The sequence below is a fragment of the Narcine bancroftii genome, chromosome 3 (assembly GCF_036971445.1).
Source record: "Narcine bancroftii isolate sNarBan1 chromosome 3, sNarBan1.hap1, whole genome shotgun sequence".
NCBI classification, from domain to species: domain Eukaryota; kingdom Metazoa; phylum Chordata; class Chondrichthyes; order Torpediniformes; family Narcinidae; genus Narcine; species Narcine bancroftii.
In genome coordinates, this window is record NC_091471.1 from 242,330,926 (window position 1) to 242,345,594 (window position 14,669).

The 14,669-nt window shown below is 43.3% G+C and overlaps 1 protein-coding gene across 4 annotated transcripts in view; it reads right to left on the bottom strand.

The window, feature by feature from the left end:
* Positions 1-14,069, bottom strand: part of LOC138758424 (breast cancer anti-estrogen resistance protein 3 homolog) — a 52,086-nt gene extending 38,017 nt beyond the window's left edge. For 3 of the 4 annotated variants that reach the window (XR_011354277.1, XR_011354278.1, XM_069927326.1), the window contains exons 1-4: positions 13,948-14,066; positions 9,297-9,424; positions 6,451-6,896; positions 885-979 (exon numbers count right to left, since the gene is read on the bottom strand). Coding sequence is in view for 2 of the 4 variants with exons in the window: in XM_069927326.1 (XP_069783427.1) it covers positions 885-979; positions 6,451-6,896; positions 9,297-9,404 (649 nt within the window). In the remaining 2 variants the exon portion in view is untranslated. Of the gene's footprint in view, positions 1-884; positions 980-6,450; positions 6,897-9,296; positions 9,425-13,947 lie in introns of all 4 variants that reach the window. The other variant, XM_069927327.1, reaches the window with a different exon arrangement.
* Positions 14,070-14,669: the final 600 nt, after the last annotated feature.

The window sequence follows — 14,669 nt, forward strand, 5'->3', positions numbered from 1 at the left end:
TGTGGATCAAGCAAGAAGTCTTGTTTCATGGTTGGTAAGAATTACTTGTTGACCTCAACCTCAAGCTACTCTCTCAAGCTATCTTAACTATTTCAAGTTATCAAGTAATTTCAAAGAATTGTAATTGTTAACAATGTTTCTACAACTGAAGAAATTGTATTCTATCAAATGTTTGAAATTGTATTTATATCAATAAACAACATTAAGGTGAACTTATTGTTGGATTAAAGAGAATGAGATGAGTGTCTCTACAAAAACTTTTAGTAACCTACATCAATCTCAGATTTGAAAAATTCAGTGGATTCCAAGTTCAACTGTTTTTTTTGGGAATAATCATTTTTGTTATTTCAGCCATGACTAGCTTAATTTTAAATTTAAGGTCATACTCCTTTGTTCCAGACTCTCCCACAAGAGGAAATAGTTTCAACAAATCCTTTCATTATCTTGACAAGATCTCAGAGGAGAAGTAGATCTATTGATCCATCAAGTCTGTTCCACCATTCTAATCATGCACTGATCTATCCTCCCACTCAGCCCCACTCCCCGTAACCTTTGAATCCGTGACTAATCAAATACTTGTCAATCTCTGCCAACGACCTTGCTTCCACAGACTCACGACCCTCTAACATATCAATTAAATCATCCATTGATGGATACTCAAAGGAATACAGACCCAGCATCTGCAATGCTCATAATTTTACTGCTTTTATCCTCATCTGTATTTGGTTCCCAGATCAAAGGGTGTAGCTGCAGATGATATTACAGTCCAGAAATATATCAAAGTTGAAATAATGCTACTTTTCAGATGCAATAGGGAGAAACCTCTGCCACGGATAAGAATACATATGGTATAATGTAAAAGACAAGATTTTAAATGAACTCACCACCAGAAAGGTAGCTGTCAGATTGGGCGGATTGCAATGGCTTATTGTCATTCCAATCCAGAATATTTGGATGGCTGCCACTCTTGTCCTTATTCCTACATTAAAAACATGTCAGTTAATGTAGAAGTAGCTTTGTTACTTAACCCTCTACCTTAACAAACAATTAGACAAAATATGACTAGCATTCAAAAGAATATCCATTCTTCTTGTGCTTTTATGACCTTAAAATGTCCTATGGAATAGTTTTGGATGTGCTGTAATGTAGAAAACATTAATCATTATAGTTGTGGGCTTTTGCAGAGCTGATTTATTTCTTCATTCTACCATGCTCTGAAGAATCTGCAATTCTGCAAAAGGCCACAAACTTATAGTGGGGGAGGGGGGGAAGCGAACGTGAAAGCGGATATTCTCCACTTTTACAACGCTTCACCTACCTTTATTAAAAACGCCGACGGATGTTGACTCTGATTCGTCTGGGTGGTGGGGGGGGGGGGGGGTAGTCCCAGAAGTCGATCAATTCGCTCCACTTTGCTCCATAAAGGCACTGTTGCTGAATGCGGCTGCTTAGGGCGAGCTAATGACATCGCGATGGTGCCGTCAGCCCGCGATCCAGGAGCCACCACCAAGGCTCCCACAGTGATTGGTGCTGGGGTTAGGGTTCCCTCCTGCCACCGTAAATGTCCTCTTCCCATTCTCCCTCCTTCATCAAGGCCACCGAGATCGAGGAGCAGGAGGGCAGCGAGGAGCCATAGAGAGTGGGAATGGACGTGCAAGGAGAGGGGGAATTGAGGGAATCCGGCCCAAAGAGTGTGGAGGCCCAGCGGAGGCAAGGAGGGTCAGAGACCCCTAGGGCCAGAGGGACTGGGGTCCACAGTCCGGGAGGAAAGATGCTAAGGAGTGGATGTGGAGAAGCAGAACTGGGGCATCCGATGGACGAAAAAGAAGTGTGTAGAGCCAGGCTCAGCATGCCAGAGGGGCAGTGCTGGGCAGAAGAGGTGGAAGAAGGAGCCTCAGGCTTTATAACGAGAACCTCTTTTTCTTTTAATGTGGGATCAATGGCCGTCTTTGTTACCCATAATCCCCCATGCAATTGGAACCGCTCTGCATTTTCCAGAGAGGTTCCAGCTGCCTGGGGGATTATGGCTAACAAAGACGGCCATTGCTCGTGTGCGTACGTTTGACCTTTTGGTGACGGGTGGCGCTACTGCTCCACTCACCTGCCTCCCTCAGCTCCGGAGAACAGCTCCCAACGCCACTCTCCATGAAAGCAATACTGGAGCAGTCTTAAAGGCCTTCTCCATAAAAGGTAAGTCTGCATTTTTTATTCCTCATTGAGCCGGCCTCAATGCGGCGTCATTCCATAAAAAGGGCTATAGCAGACAATCTGACATATGTTGCTTGAAAAGGTAGAAGCAGATCCTTACAGAAAATAGGATATGTATTTGAAGGGAGAAATGTTGCAGAGAAGATTGCAAGCAGGGGAGTAATTGAATAGTTCATTTATAACACATGCTGACTCCTTGAAAGGAACCATCCGAACTTGGATTGCTTCATAGCTACACCTAATATTGTCCTCTCATTAGCCTGGGAGAGATATCAGTGGCTGATTTATTCCATTCCCTCCTTAAGGATCTTGAGGTAACCAAAACTCTGCTGGGATTAGCACAATGTAAATGCCCCAAGGCACTTTATGCAGAGCTTTGTAATGAGAAATCAGGTCATGTGACCAAATCTTGCACTGTATCAAAAGGGGAAGAGAAAGATAGCTAGCTAGGGAAATTTAGGAGTGAAACATAAAAGTCTGCACACGCTGTGATTGTAGTAAAAACATACAGATATGCTGGAGGAGCTCAGCCAGCCTCACTGCAGCCGTAGGAGGTAAAAGATATATTACTGATGTTTCAGGTCTGAGCTTGAAGAAAGGTTCAGGCAGTGGCGTAGCCAGGTTTTGAAGTGGGGGAGCGAGAACACATAAAAAGGCACAGGTTTTGTAACACGCGCACAAAGCTCCCCCCCTTTCTCTCCCCTTCTCTCCCCTTTCTCCTCTCTCCCCTCCCTCTCTTCCTTCCTTACCCCTCTCTCTCCTTCCTTTCCCCTCTCCCCTCCTTTCCTCTTCCCTCCCTCCCCTCCTAGACACTCCTCTTTCCTACTTTGAAAGAAACAATGAATGACTTTTCTTTTACACCTCTCCCAATCCTTCCAGCTGGTGAACAAATAGTAGCCCCTTTTCCATTGGCTTCCTGTTCCAGGAATTAACTGGGAATTTACTGGGACAGGATCCAGTGGAAGAGGAAAACTGTCCAAACACCAGCATCAAATGACGTGATTTCACACCGGGGATTAACCACCTCTACCCCTACTCACATCCCCAGCATTTGTTGATGCCGGCGTGCTTATAAAACCAGTAGAAAAGGGACAGCAGAAAGTCACCCATTTCCAGTTGAAGGTAGAACACTCCGATCCCCAGGGATGAGTGAGATCAGTGGAAAAGCAATTACTGCCCCAGTTAAGGGTGGCCCAGTGAAAATGGCACAAGGGCTTCTTATCCCGGGAAACTGCAAAGCCAATTAACTGGGATGCCAGTGGAAAAGGGGCTATTGATGTTCCTGTAGAGTGCAGGAGCTGAACTGATAGAGGAAATGTGGTAGACAATCTAGGCAGAGCAAGTTCCCACAAAAGAAAATTACCACACACTTGTGTGCTTATTACTTGGTCACGGGAAGCCCTGGCTTCATCTTATATTGAATAATCTATCATATAGGGGAAAACAATCTTTCTACAGAAGTGTTTGGAATGATTCCTTGAGCCTGAGGTCTAATGCATGATACCAAGATAACAAACATCCTTGGCCTACGACTGCACATGCACACCTGAGTCCAGTGTGCGTGTGTGGTAGGCCAAGGAGACACACAGAGGAGGCTTCGGAGTAGGAAGCTCCGGTGCAGGCCAAAGGGAGGGTTCGGAGTCGGGTGTCGGGAGCTCCAGCACAATTTGCAGTTCAGTTTTTAAATAAAACAAATATTTTACTCACAGCTCTCGCCTCTTGGGCTCTCCCTCTCAGATTTTCTGTTTGAACACAAATCTCAAATTCTTTTCACACCTTGTGCTCGTGGTGATTCACACTTGTGATCCACGCCAGCTAATAGCCCAATCAAAAGGGACCATGGCAGGGCTGATCAGTGGCACCTGTTTTTGAACTGTGTGACCATGGCATCTGCCGCAGATGCCGTGGTCACACAGTTAAAGAATATGTGGTGTGGGAGGACCATGGGTCTGCCGGGCTGAAAAGGCAGGGGAGATGCTGTGAATCTGGCTTAGTTCCTCCAACATTTCTGTGTGTTTTTGAGGAAATTTAGGGCATAGACAGCTGAAAGTCTACCTGAAAGTCAGATAAGTGTAGGAAGCCAGATCTAGAGAAGAGCAGTATTCCTGCAAAGATGTGGGACAGGAGCAGATTACAGAAATTGGAAGAACCCAGACCATGGAGGGAATTGCAAACAAGGTTAAGATTTCTAAGTTCTGAAGCACATAAACCTGGAATCAATGTAGGTCAGTGAATTCAGGGAATGATGAGTGTACAGCGCATGTTGAAAGATGGGGTGAAGGAGAGTTTGGATATGCACATACTTATGGAGTATGGAAGATGACAGGTCTCCTCTACATAACATATAACATAACATAACAATTACAGGCCATTAGGCCCTTCTAGTCCACACCGAACCAAACACAGACCATAACCCTCCACCTTCTTCTCATCCATATACCTGTCCAGCTTTTTCTTAAATAATAAAATTGACTCTGCCACCACTATTTCTCCCGGAAGCTCATTCCACACCGCTACCACTCTCTGAGTAAAGAAGTTCCCCCTCATGTTACCTCTAAACCTCTGCCCCTTAACTCTTAACTCATGTCCTCTTGTTTCAATCTCTCCTACTCTTAACGGAAATAGTCTATCCACATCCACTCTGTCTATCCCTTTCATAATCTTAAATACCTCTATCAAATCCCCTCTCATCCTTCTACGCTCCAAAGAATAAAGACCTAATCTGCCCAATCTCTCCCTGTACTCTAGATGCTTAAACCCAGGTAACATTCTAGTAAATCTTCTCTGCACTCTCTCCACTCTGTTTATATCCTTCCTATAATTAGGCGACCAGAACTGCACACAGAACTCTAAATTAGGCCGCACCAACGCCTTATACAATCTCAACATCACTTCCCAACTCCTATATTCCATGCAATGATTGATAAAGGCCAGCATACTAAAAGCCTTCTTCACCACCCTATTCACATGAGTTTCTACCTTCAGGGAACGATGTACCGTTACTCCTAAATCCTTCTGCTCTTCTGTATTCATCAATGCTCTCCCATTTACTACGTATGTCCTGTTCTGATTCTTCTTACCAAAATGAAGCACCTCACTCTTATCAGCATTAAATTCCATCTGCCATTTTTCAGCCCACTTTTCTAAGCAGCCCAAATATCTCTGCAATCCTTGAAAACCTTCTTCATTATCCACTATTCCACCTATCTTAGTATCGTCTGCATATTTACTAATCCCATTCACCACCCCATCATCTAGATCATTAATGTATATAACAAACAACAATGGGCCCAATACAGATCCCTGAGGCACACCACTGGTCACCGGCCTCCAACCTGACAGACAATTTTCCACTACCACACTCTGGCCTCTCCCTTTCAGCCAATGTTCAATCCATTTGACTATCTCAAAATTTATACCTAAAGACTGCACCTTCCTAACTAACCTTCCATGTGGTACCTTATCGAAGGCCTTACTGAAGTCCATATAGACAACATCCACTGCGCTACCCTCATCCACATTCCTAGTCACCTCTTCATAAAATTCAATCAGATTGGTCAAACAGGACCTTCCGCCCACAAATCTACATCAGAGAAATTGGGCGCAGACTTGGAGATTGCTTTGTTGAGCACCTCGGCTCAGTCCACCGTAATAGTGTGGATACCCATTTCAATTTCCCATCCCATTTCCTTGTTAACATGCCTGTCCACGGTCTCATGCACTGTGAGACTGAGATCCACAAATTGGAGAACAACACCTCATCTTCTGTCTGGGTACCTCTGACCAGATGGGATCAACATTGACCTCCGGTTTCCGAAAAGCTGCGCCCTCCCCTTCTTCACCCCTGTCACCTTTCCCCTAGCTCATGCTCTCTCTCTCTCTCTCTCTCTCTCTCTCTCTCTCTCTCTCTCTCTTCCCTTTCCACTCTGTCTCCTTTTACAGAACCAAAATCGATTCTCAGCTCTCCTCTTATCATATCCAATTTACACCTTTTGTTGGTCTGGACTCCTCCCCCAGCCACTGTTCAGTCTTTATTCTGACCCCTTCCTGCTCTTTGCTTCTTCCTTGAAGAAGGGCTCAGGCCTGAAATTATATCTTTACCTCTTATGGATGCTGTGAGATTGGCTGAGTTCCTCCAGCATTTCTGTGTTTTTTTACTACAATGACAGCTATAATCTATTAGGTTTAAGATTTAGGCCATCAGGGATCTTAACTATTTGATGGAACCAAATATTTAATTACCTCAAAAGATTGCTATCTGCAGCAAGCTGCTCAAGAGATACTCCTTCGGATAGATTTAAGCTGAACCTTTTACTTTGAGCAGTGACTCTAGGTGCCTGCTGTCCACGTTCTGGTCTTTGATCCAATGCTTTGCCATATTTTTCCTCTATGCACCTCAAGGGTATAGTGCGGTTCACTGGATGAAAGATTATTGCGCCACTCTTCTCTGAAATTGGCCTGCGGTTCCCCACGTAGAATCGCACCAGTGCTGGGAGGTTATCAAAGCTCTCCTGTTCAAACTGGTACAGCACTCGGGTGTACGACTCCTTGCGTCGGAGAACCACACGGATAATCTTGAAATGGAGAGGATCATGTTTCCAGGTACAGCTCAGCACGTAGTCTCCTGGACTGGAGCGAGACTCTCGGATGAGGAAATCTCCATCTCTTTCTATTAGGGCTTCTGCTTCCTTAATGAAGAAAGAGGAGAATCAGCATCCATCTGGTATTCATCACGTACAGTAAAACCCCTGTTATCCGGAATTCAAGCAACCGGCAGCATCAGCAACCAGCAAAAATGTTTAGGAAAATAAATGTTAAAAATTAAAGTAAATAAGAATAAAATAATAGGTAAAAATACATCATTTTAAAATTGAAAAAATAAATCTTCTCTGAAGTAATACATAAACCTTTGGTGAAGATACGAGCAAATATTCAGCCAATGGAGGGCTTTGTTCATAGCAGCTGTTTGAATCAAGTTGTGTGAAACAGCAATGGCATCATCCAGGATGAAGAGCTGGTTGATACCGTTCGTTGTTGGGGTGACTCTCTTAAAGTGTCTCCTTATCCCTGCTTAGTCAGGGTTGCCCCAATCAGAGGCTTTATCTTTAAAATTGGGGGATGGGGGTTAATTGTTAATTGTTCATCTTTCGAGCAGCTCTGTGGCAGGGGAGGAACTTGAAGATGAGGGTTAAATGTTTTCAAAGAATGTGACTGAAATTAACTAAAATGCTTCAAGGTTTATATATACATGAAAGTGAAGTTTATTCATTGTAAGTACAGTCTAGCATATTGGTTTTTAAATTGTTTGTTCTTTTTTAAATTAAAAAAAAATTTTTACACTATTAACCATATTAACCAAAATACACACAAACATTTCCCTCTTGAATATACACAGTGTCATTTTCTCCCCCATTTCCCCTCCTCCCTTCCTTCCCTCCTTCCCACCCTCCTCCCCACCCACTAAATGTTCAACATATACAATACAATAAACCCATTAAACAATGTCATCACACAATGAAAATAAACAAGAAAACTGTGTCATCTACTTTTACACACTGGGTCAGTTAATTTCGTCTTAAACTGTTTGTTCTTGATATAGGTGTATGAGGCATTGTTAGAGTAGATCTACAGCAACAGGAAACGACACTTATCCAGCATCTACCAATCCCCATAGGTGCCGGATACCAGGGTTTTACTGTAATTCTTTGTGTTTCAGACTTTTTTTTAGGATGTAATGTTTCTGGCTTGGGTTAAGGTCAAATGCCCCAAGTCAACTGATTTCAGATTTATTGTCAAAGTACATATATGACATCAGATACAACCCTGAGATTCCATTTCCTGCGGGCAAGGCAGATTTATGACTTATTGGCAGTGCAAAACAAAACTGTACACAATGTACACATGTAAACAAATAAAGTCCATGATATGTACCAGATCCAAACTGGAAATGATGCAGAAAAGATTTACAGAAATACTGCTGAGGCTTGAACTGTAAGGGAGAAGCTGGACAGGACTCTCCCTGGAATGTAGGAGGCTAAGGGAGGATTTTATATAGGTTTATAAAATCAATAAACCATGGTCAATAGTCAAATCCTTTTTCCCCAGTGTAGGTGAATTGAAAACGAGAGGGCATAGATTTAAGATAAGGGGGGAAAGATGTAAAAGAACATCACATAGAGAGTGGTGGGTCTATGGAAGAGGCTGCCCAAAGAAGTGGTAAAAGCAGGTAGAGTTGTAATGTTCTAAAGGCATCCAGACAGGTACATAGATCAGAAAGGTTTGGAGCAGTGATTGTCGACCTTTTTCTTTCCACTCACAGACCACCTTGTCATCCCTTACTAATCCTATACTGTAGGTACTCTTTGGTTAGAAAAGGATAACTTAAGGTGGTCTGTGAGTGAGAAAAAAAATTGAGAACCACTGGTTTAGAGGAACATGGGGCTATCTTGGTCAGGATGGATGAGTTTGCAAAAGGGCCTGTTTCTGTGCTGTATGACTCAAAATTATTCAGGCAAAAATATAATAAATTAGGGTCCAGCAGAATCAACGTATGAGAAAGTAAATTTGAGTGAAATGGTAATTGAAAACTGTCAAACTTAGGGTTGGGGGATCCACAGTGGGAGGTCAAGTTGGGATCGATGCAGTGAGGGTATGAGTCTAAAGGATAAGTAGGTTGGCAGAAGGTTGAGGTCAGAACTGCATCATTAAAACTATTCCTGGGAATATTTGACCATGGCTACCCCAGTACAATGTGGTCAAACTTCCTCCACAATGTTCCCATAGGATATGCAGGGAATGCCACTGATATGGACAGGATGAAAAAGGTGCTTGATGTCATTAAGTGCCTGGTTACATTCTAGGAATGGCACAAAATAATCTATAAATGGTTGGTAGAGTGTTTAAGTTCAAAAGAAATGATTGTTTGCTCGATACTAAAAAGAAGGCCTTTACAATGAACTTTAAGGCAATTTTTCTGGAAGTTATGCTGAGAGTAATGTCTAATGGTGGTTTTTCAGGTGGTATATAAGTACTTAAGTTTTGATCTTATGGTTCACAGCTATATGATGAAATGGATAGCAATTTCCAACCTGCCGTGGGATAGGTCCATGGAACCAGGCGTGGCTACGGAGATCATCAGTGTTGAGTTTTAATTCCTCCTCGAGCTCTTTCGTTAACGGATCTTTCACAGAGGCCATTACAAGTTATCAGTAGCCAACTGCAAAAAAACATGAATGAGATCAGTGTCGTTATTCTTGGTAACAGTGAAACAGTTCTCTAAATTGCGGATGCGCTGATTGATGATTGTGGTAGCAATTGTTAGATTTTTTGGCCAACTCCCCCACTAAGTTCCCATTCTTAGTGCCACCTCTTAGTAGAGATATTAAACTGAAGCCTGCTGCCTTTCTACAGTGAATTAAAATACCCTCAGACCATATTCAAAGAAAAGTAATTAACTCGGGTAGTCCTGGCAAATAGGTTCACTCTCCTCAAATATTCAAATAGATGATTGATGATGGTGTTATGACATTTGATGTGTACAATTGGTTGCTGTATTTCTTGCAATTCTGATGACGCAATACTACCTTGATTACAAAACTCCATGTGGTGCCTTGGCTCGGTAAATCAGGACTCAAAGCCTTTCTTTACTCATGGGATTCATGATTTTTGGAATGTTTACTCTGCATCTCCCTCAAAAAGCTCTTCAAACCATTAGGGTCATGAAGTATATTTCAAATCCTTTACAGATAGTCACAGTGGATATACAATGGGCCCCAAATGCTTAATGGATGATACTGATGAGAAATATGTCTTCAGTTCCCCATGCTCAATATGTTTGAGAAGATTGGTTTGCCTCCTGATACTCCGTTCTCCCAAGAGCTGACTACAATCAGCAGATGGTCATCGTGTACCTATCTTGATCAAAGTGCCAAGGATGAAATGCTATCAGATCCCTCAGTGGAACAGTAATTAGCGAAAAATTAAAACTATAAGACATGGGAGCAGAAATAAGCTATTCAGCTCATCCAGTCTGCCGCACTAATTAATCATGAGCTTGTAGTTTTTACGCTACGTGGGCGTGGAGAAGAACAACATACAGACCAAAGCCTTGAAGTCAAGACTGGTTTATTGCACTGGCTGTGGCGTTTAGATGGGCCCCAGGTGCTTTGGCTTGGCTGCAGAGACTGTGGCACCACTATTGAGGGGAACTGCACCAGGATGCGGGTGAATTCATTGTCTGAAAGCATTATAGCATCAAGTTGGGTAGCTTGGCTTCCCCCATTGGTAGAGTCTGAAAAGTTTTGGCGTGCATCAAGCGTCATCCCTAGAGGACAACAAGCAGGCAGTGGGCACGAAGGAAGTCGGCCCCCAGGAGCATTTGCGCCACTGCTTGCAAGGGTAAAGGCCCATGGAAACCGACTGTGGCCGAACTGAAGGGGAATGGTGTGGGTACCAGAAGTCCAGACAGAGGTGCTGTTGGCTGACCTCAGTCCTGGGCCTGCGCAAGGTAAGGACACTTATCTCGGCACCAGTGTCAACCAGGAAACAAGGTGTCCCAAATGTAGAGGAGGCTATCACGTGGGCCAACCATCACAGCCATAAATGACGGTTGGTCAGGGTGTTTCCCAGAAACCCACAGGCTGGTCGGCATCGACGGGGCCTCCACACCCAATTGCTGCTAATGATGGTAGCAGAATTAACTTGCCTCTCTGCTGGGCCTTACTGATGTGGTCTATGATGGAGCTGGTGACCTTCTTCACTCTCGAGAGCATGTCTGTCCCAGCCGCACCCATCCAAGGGTCGTTGAAATTCTCGTCCATGAGCAAGGATCTGATATCCCCGGGAAGCTGCTTCAGAAAGATCTAGCAGGCAAGGCTTGGGGCCCTCGGTCAAAGTGAGCATCTTGCTCATTGGGGCAGACTGGGCTCTGTTCCCCAATCCATTCATATTCTGCAGTCAGTAGCGTGCTCATGCCGGGAGAGCCAGAAAGTGCGGATTAACAGTTCTTTGAGGCCCGTGTATTTGCTTTGCTCCGGAGGTTGCGTTAGGAAGTCTACAAACCGCTGTGTCTTGATCGAGAGCACTCATGACGTAGATGTAGCGGGTGCCATTGGCAGTCATTTGTTGAAGCTGAAACTGAGCCTCGGCCTATTCAAACCACACTTGTGGCTGCAACACCCAAAATGTTGCGACCCTGAGTGAGATTACGTGGATGGTCGCTGGCTCAGTCTGGACCATCATCGTCGGGCCAACTGCTGGTTGGACCTGTCACACTACACAGGCATTGAGACGTGCACACTGAAGCCTTGTACTGGTTTATTGCTCTGGCCCCAGGTGCTGACATCAGAGTCTGCATTATCGGAGCGATGACCTGGGATTGGTTGGTGTTCCCGCCTGTTACCTGTCTTCCCACCATGAGGGAGGTCACCTGAGACAACGGCGAGTGTCACCCCCCAGGTCTGCACGGTTGCCATGTTCGTCGGCCATTTTGTGAGCTGGTCTGCGTCTCTGTGCGCGGGCCACTACAAACTGATCTATTTTCCCACTTGGGGAAATTGTGCACCTCAAACTACTCTGCTAATTAAAGAGTTCTAATTTCCATTATTTGTGCCTTCTCTAATTTTTTTTAGTTCATGGAACTAACCACTTGGGTTCAATGAGAAATTCAGAATAAATAGAGCATGTGTCCATTCACTGTTCAATGGCATGACTCAACTTGTTTTAACAATCACACAGAATTAACTAAAATACTGTCCCCAACAACAACCTGACCTGATGTCTGGCAAAGGTAGCAATCTTGCCTCTCTCTTCAAAAAATATACTGGTTCAAGGTGCTCTGGTTAGAGAGTGCTGCATGAGTGTCATCTATCAGATGAAATGCTATTTATTCTCTCAGATGGGTGTGAAAGATTCCCACAGCATAATTTACCAGAAGAGAAGGAATTAATTCATGCCATTACACTAGAAAAGGTGTAAAAGATATTTGTGAGGCTACCAAGATTGAAATACTTTAGCTACGAGGAATGAAACAGAGGAGGGTGAGAAGAGACCCAATCGAAAAATAAATAGGAACAGGGTTCCTGACCGTGTCGGAGGTTTTGATCTGGAGCTCATTTGGACTGGATTCTGTATGGCTGAGGAGACTGTGGGAGGGCTGGAGGTAAATCTACGGATGCTCGGTGACTCGGGGAGGGGGGTGGGGACTCTCTTTTGCTTCTCTTTCTCTGACTGTAAGAGGCACTTCAGGCAATTTCTGCCGATGGCGAATCTGTCTGTCTTACAGCAGGCAAAAGCAATTTTGTGTAATATGACACTGTTTATTACAATGACAATAAATTGAATCTTGATCTTCATTGAGGAGCCAAAAATCAGGAGAAAAACATTTAGTATAAAAGAATGAAAAGGGGCAGGCCAGGAAGTCGTTTAGAGGCATGCGCAGTGCGCACATCCCCGGCAGGTGGTAGGTAATCTTGGGCCAGGCGCGGGTCGGGGACCGTGGGCGATACAGAACGGGGACGGAGCAGGACAGCACAAGGCCCTGGGACAGAAATAAATAAATAAATAGAAAGAAGAATGAAAAGGGAAATGAGGGGGCATTTTCTTATCCAGAGGGAAGTAGAAGTGTTGAATTTACTCTCCAAAAGAACTGTACAGAACTCCTTGTCACATTTAAAACATGTTCTTGAGGAGAAAATGATTTGTAGCATCTTGGATCAGGTCCTGGAAATTATTAAACTGAACAAATGCAATGGGCCAAGTTTTCTTATTATTATTAATGATTCCTTGACATTATGGCCAATTTTTTTAAAAAGCATATTCTCTGGATATGTTTACATTGCTAATTGTGGGAGCTTACTTTGCAGAAATTGTCTGGTGTTTTCCTACATTACCACAATGAATTGCTTCAATGCTACACCTTGACTGAATTGCTTAGGGGTGTCCTGAAGGGTAAATGGTGCAGTCTGAAGAGATCTTTCTCATTGATGTTGCTCAATGCAAACTGACAAGATCTTGACGCCCTGCTCCATAACAATCATGGCATCTTTTAGGATTTTCTATGGCAATTTTCTACCTGGATAGCCTCCTGGCAGAAAAGTGGTGGGAGAGGGGACACAGCTATTAAGAAAGGTTGGTCATGTAAGATTGAGGTGCTTCTTCTCTCAGCATAATAAATCTCTGGAACTCTTTACCCTGAAGATGGATGATGCTCGACCATTAGATCAAGTTGGAGGTATCTGAAAGATTGGAGGTTGAGGGGAATGGGGAATTGATATAGGAGTTGTGGGCAGCATAGATCATACTGAATGGTAGAGCAGGCTTGAGGATCATGATCTAAATCTATTTTCTCATATTCTTGTGTAAACGACAAAGTAGTTATTTTTTTCAACTACAGGGTTCAAACGTGCAAAAGTGATGCAACAATTCCTCTGCCATAGATTGTCAAATGCTCTCACTGACAGTGCAAGGAAGTGATAAAGAACACATTCTGAAGTTAGAATTTAAGTTAATTTTTTTGGACTTTTGTTCCTTCCAACAATTTATTTCCATTTTTAAGAAAAATAAAATGACTCTTCTCATGTCTTCGGTCGCCTGAACAAGTTTGTACAAGTCTGATGCAACTATCCTTGCTAAGGCAGAATAAAATCTTAACTACTTCATGAATCACATTCCACACATTTTTTCACTCAGTCTCAGGTTCTGTGCCACAAGGAACCATCGATTAATTTCAATTTTGCTTACCTTTAAAGTTGTTTGCTCCAATTTTGATCCATTAACCATGAGATACATTTAGGTTCATGATTTTATCCAGGAGTGGAGGAACACCTCAACATTGCTCAGGGGAGCCGCACCTCCAGGTAGAGCTTTTAACTAGAAATGTACAGGGGTCCTAAGGGTACTGACAGGTAAACTCATTCAATGTGCAGGGGCATTACCCAGTGATGCGGCAACATGGGTCATTCTCCTATACAAGTGCATAACAAATAAAGTGACAAGTCTGATTTTTATTTAGTGCTGCCACTTTACTAAGCTTTTGAGAGACACAGGACCCCTCCAAAATGTGGAATATCCCAGTTCCGTACTCCACCCTTTAAAGTAGACACTTGACAGTAAACCTGCATAATTTTAATGCATGTCATTCAGTCTAGTAACTGGAAAGATTGTGCAAACAGTGCCCTTCCCACTTACAAATATGCAATCATGATTACTAATTGGGAGCAATTTTTTTAAAAATATCTAGCGCACTGCTTTGAACAACTTCCAGGAAGGGAGAAAAAAGCAGAGGAGCATTAAAAAAATCTGTAAAAAATATCAGAGATGTTAAAATAGTTGGCTATTAGACTGGCAATGTTATTGGAAGCAAAATTTTCATGGAATTATAGAACACAGAAACGGGCCCTTTGCTTCATCTTGTCCATGATGACAGACCAAGATGTAATCCTGCATGAATCCCATTTTCCTGT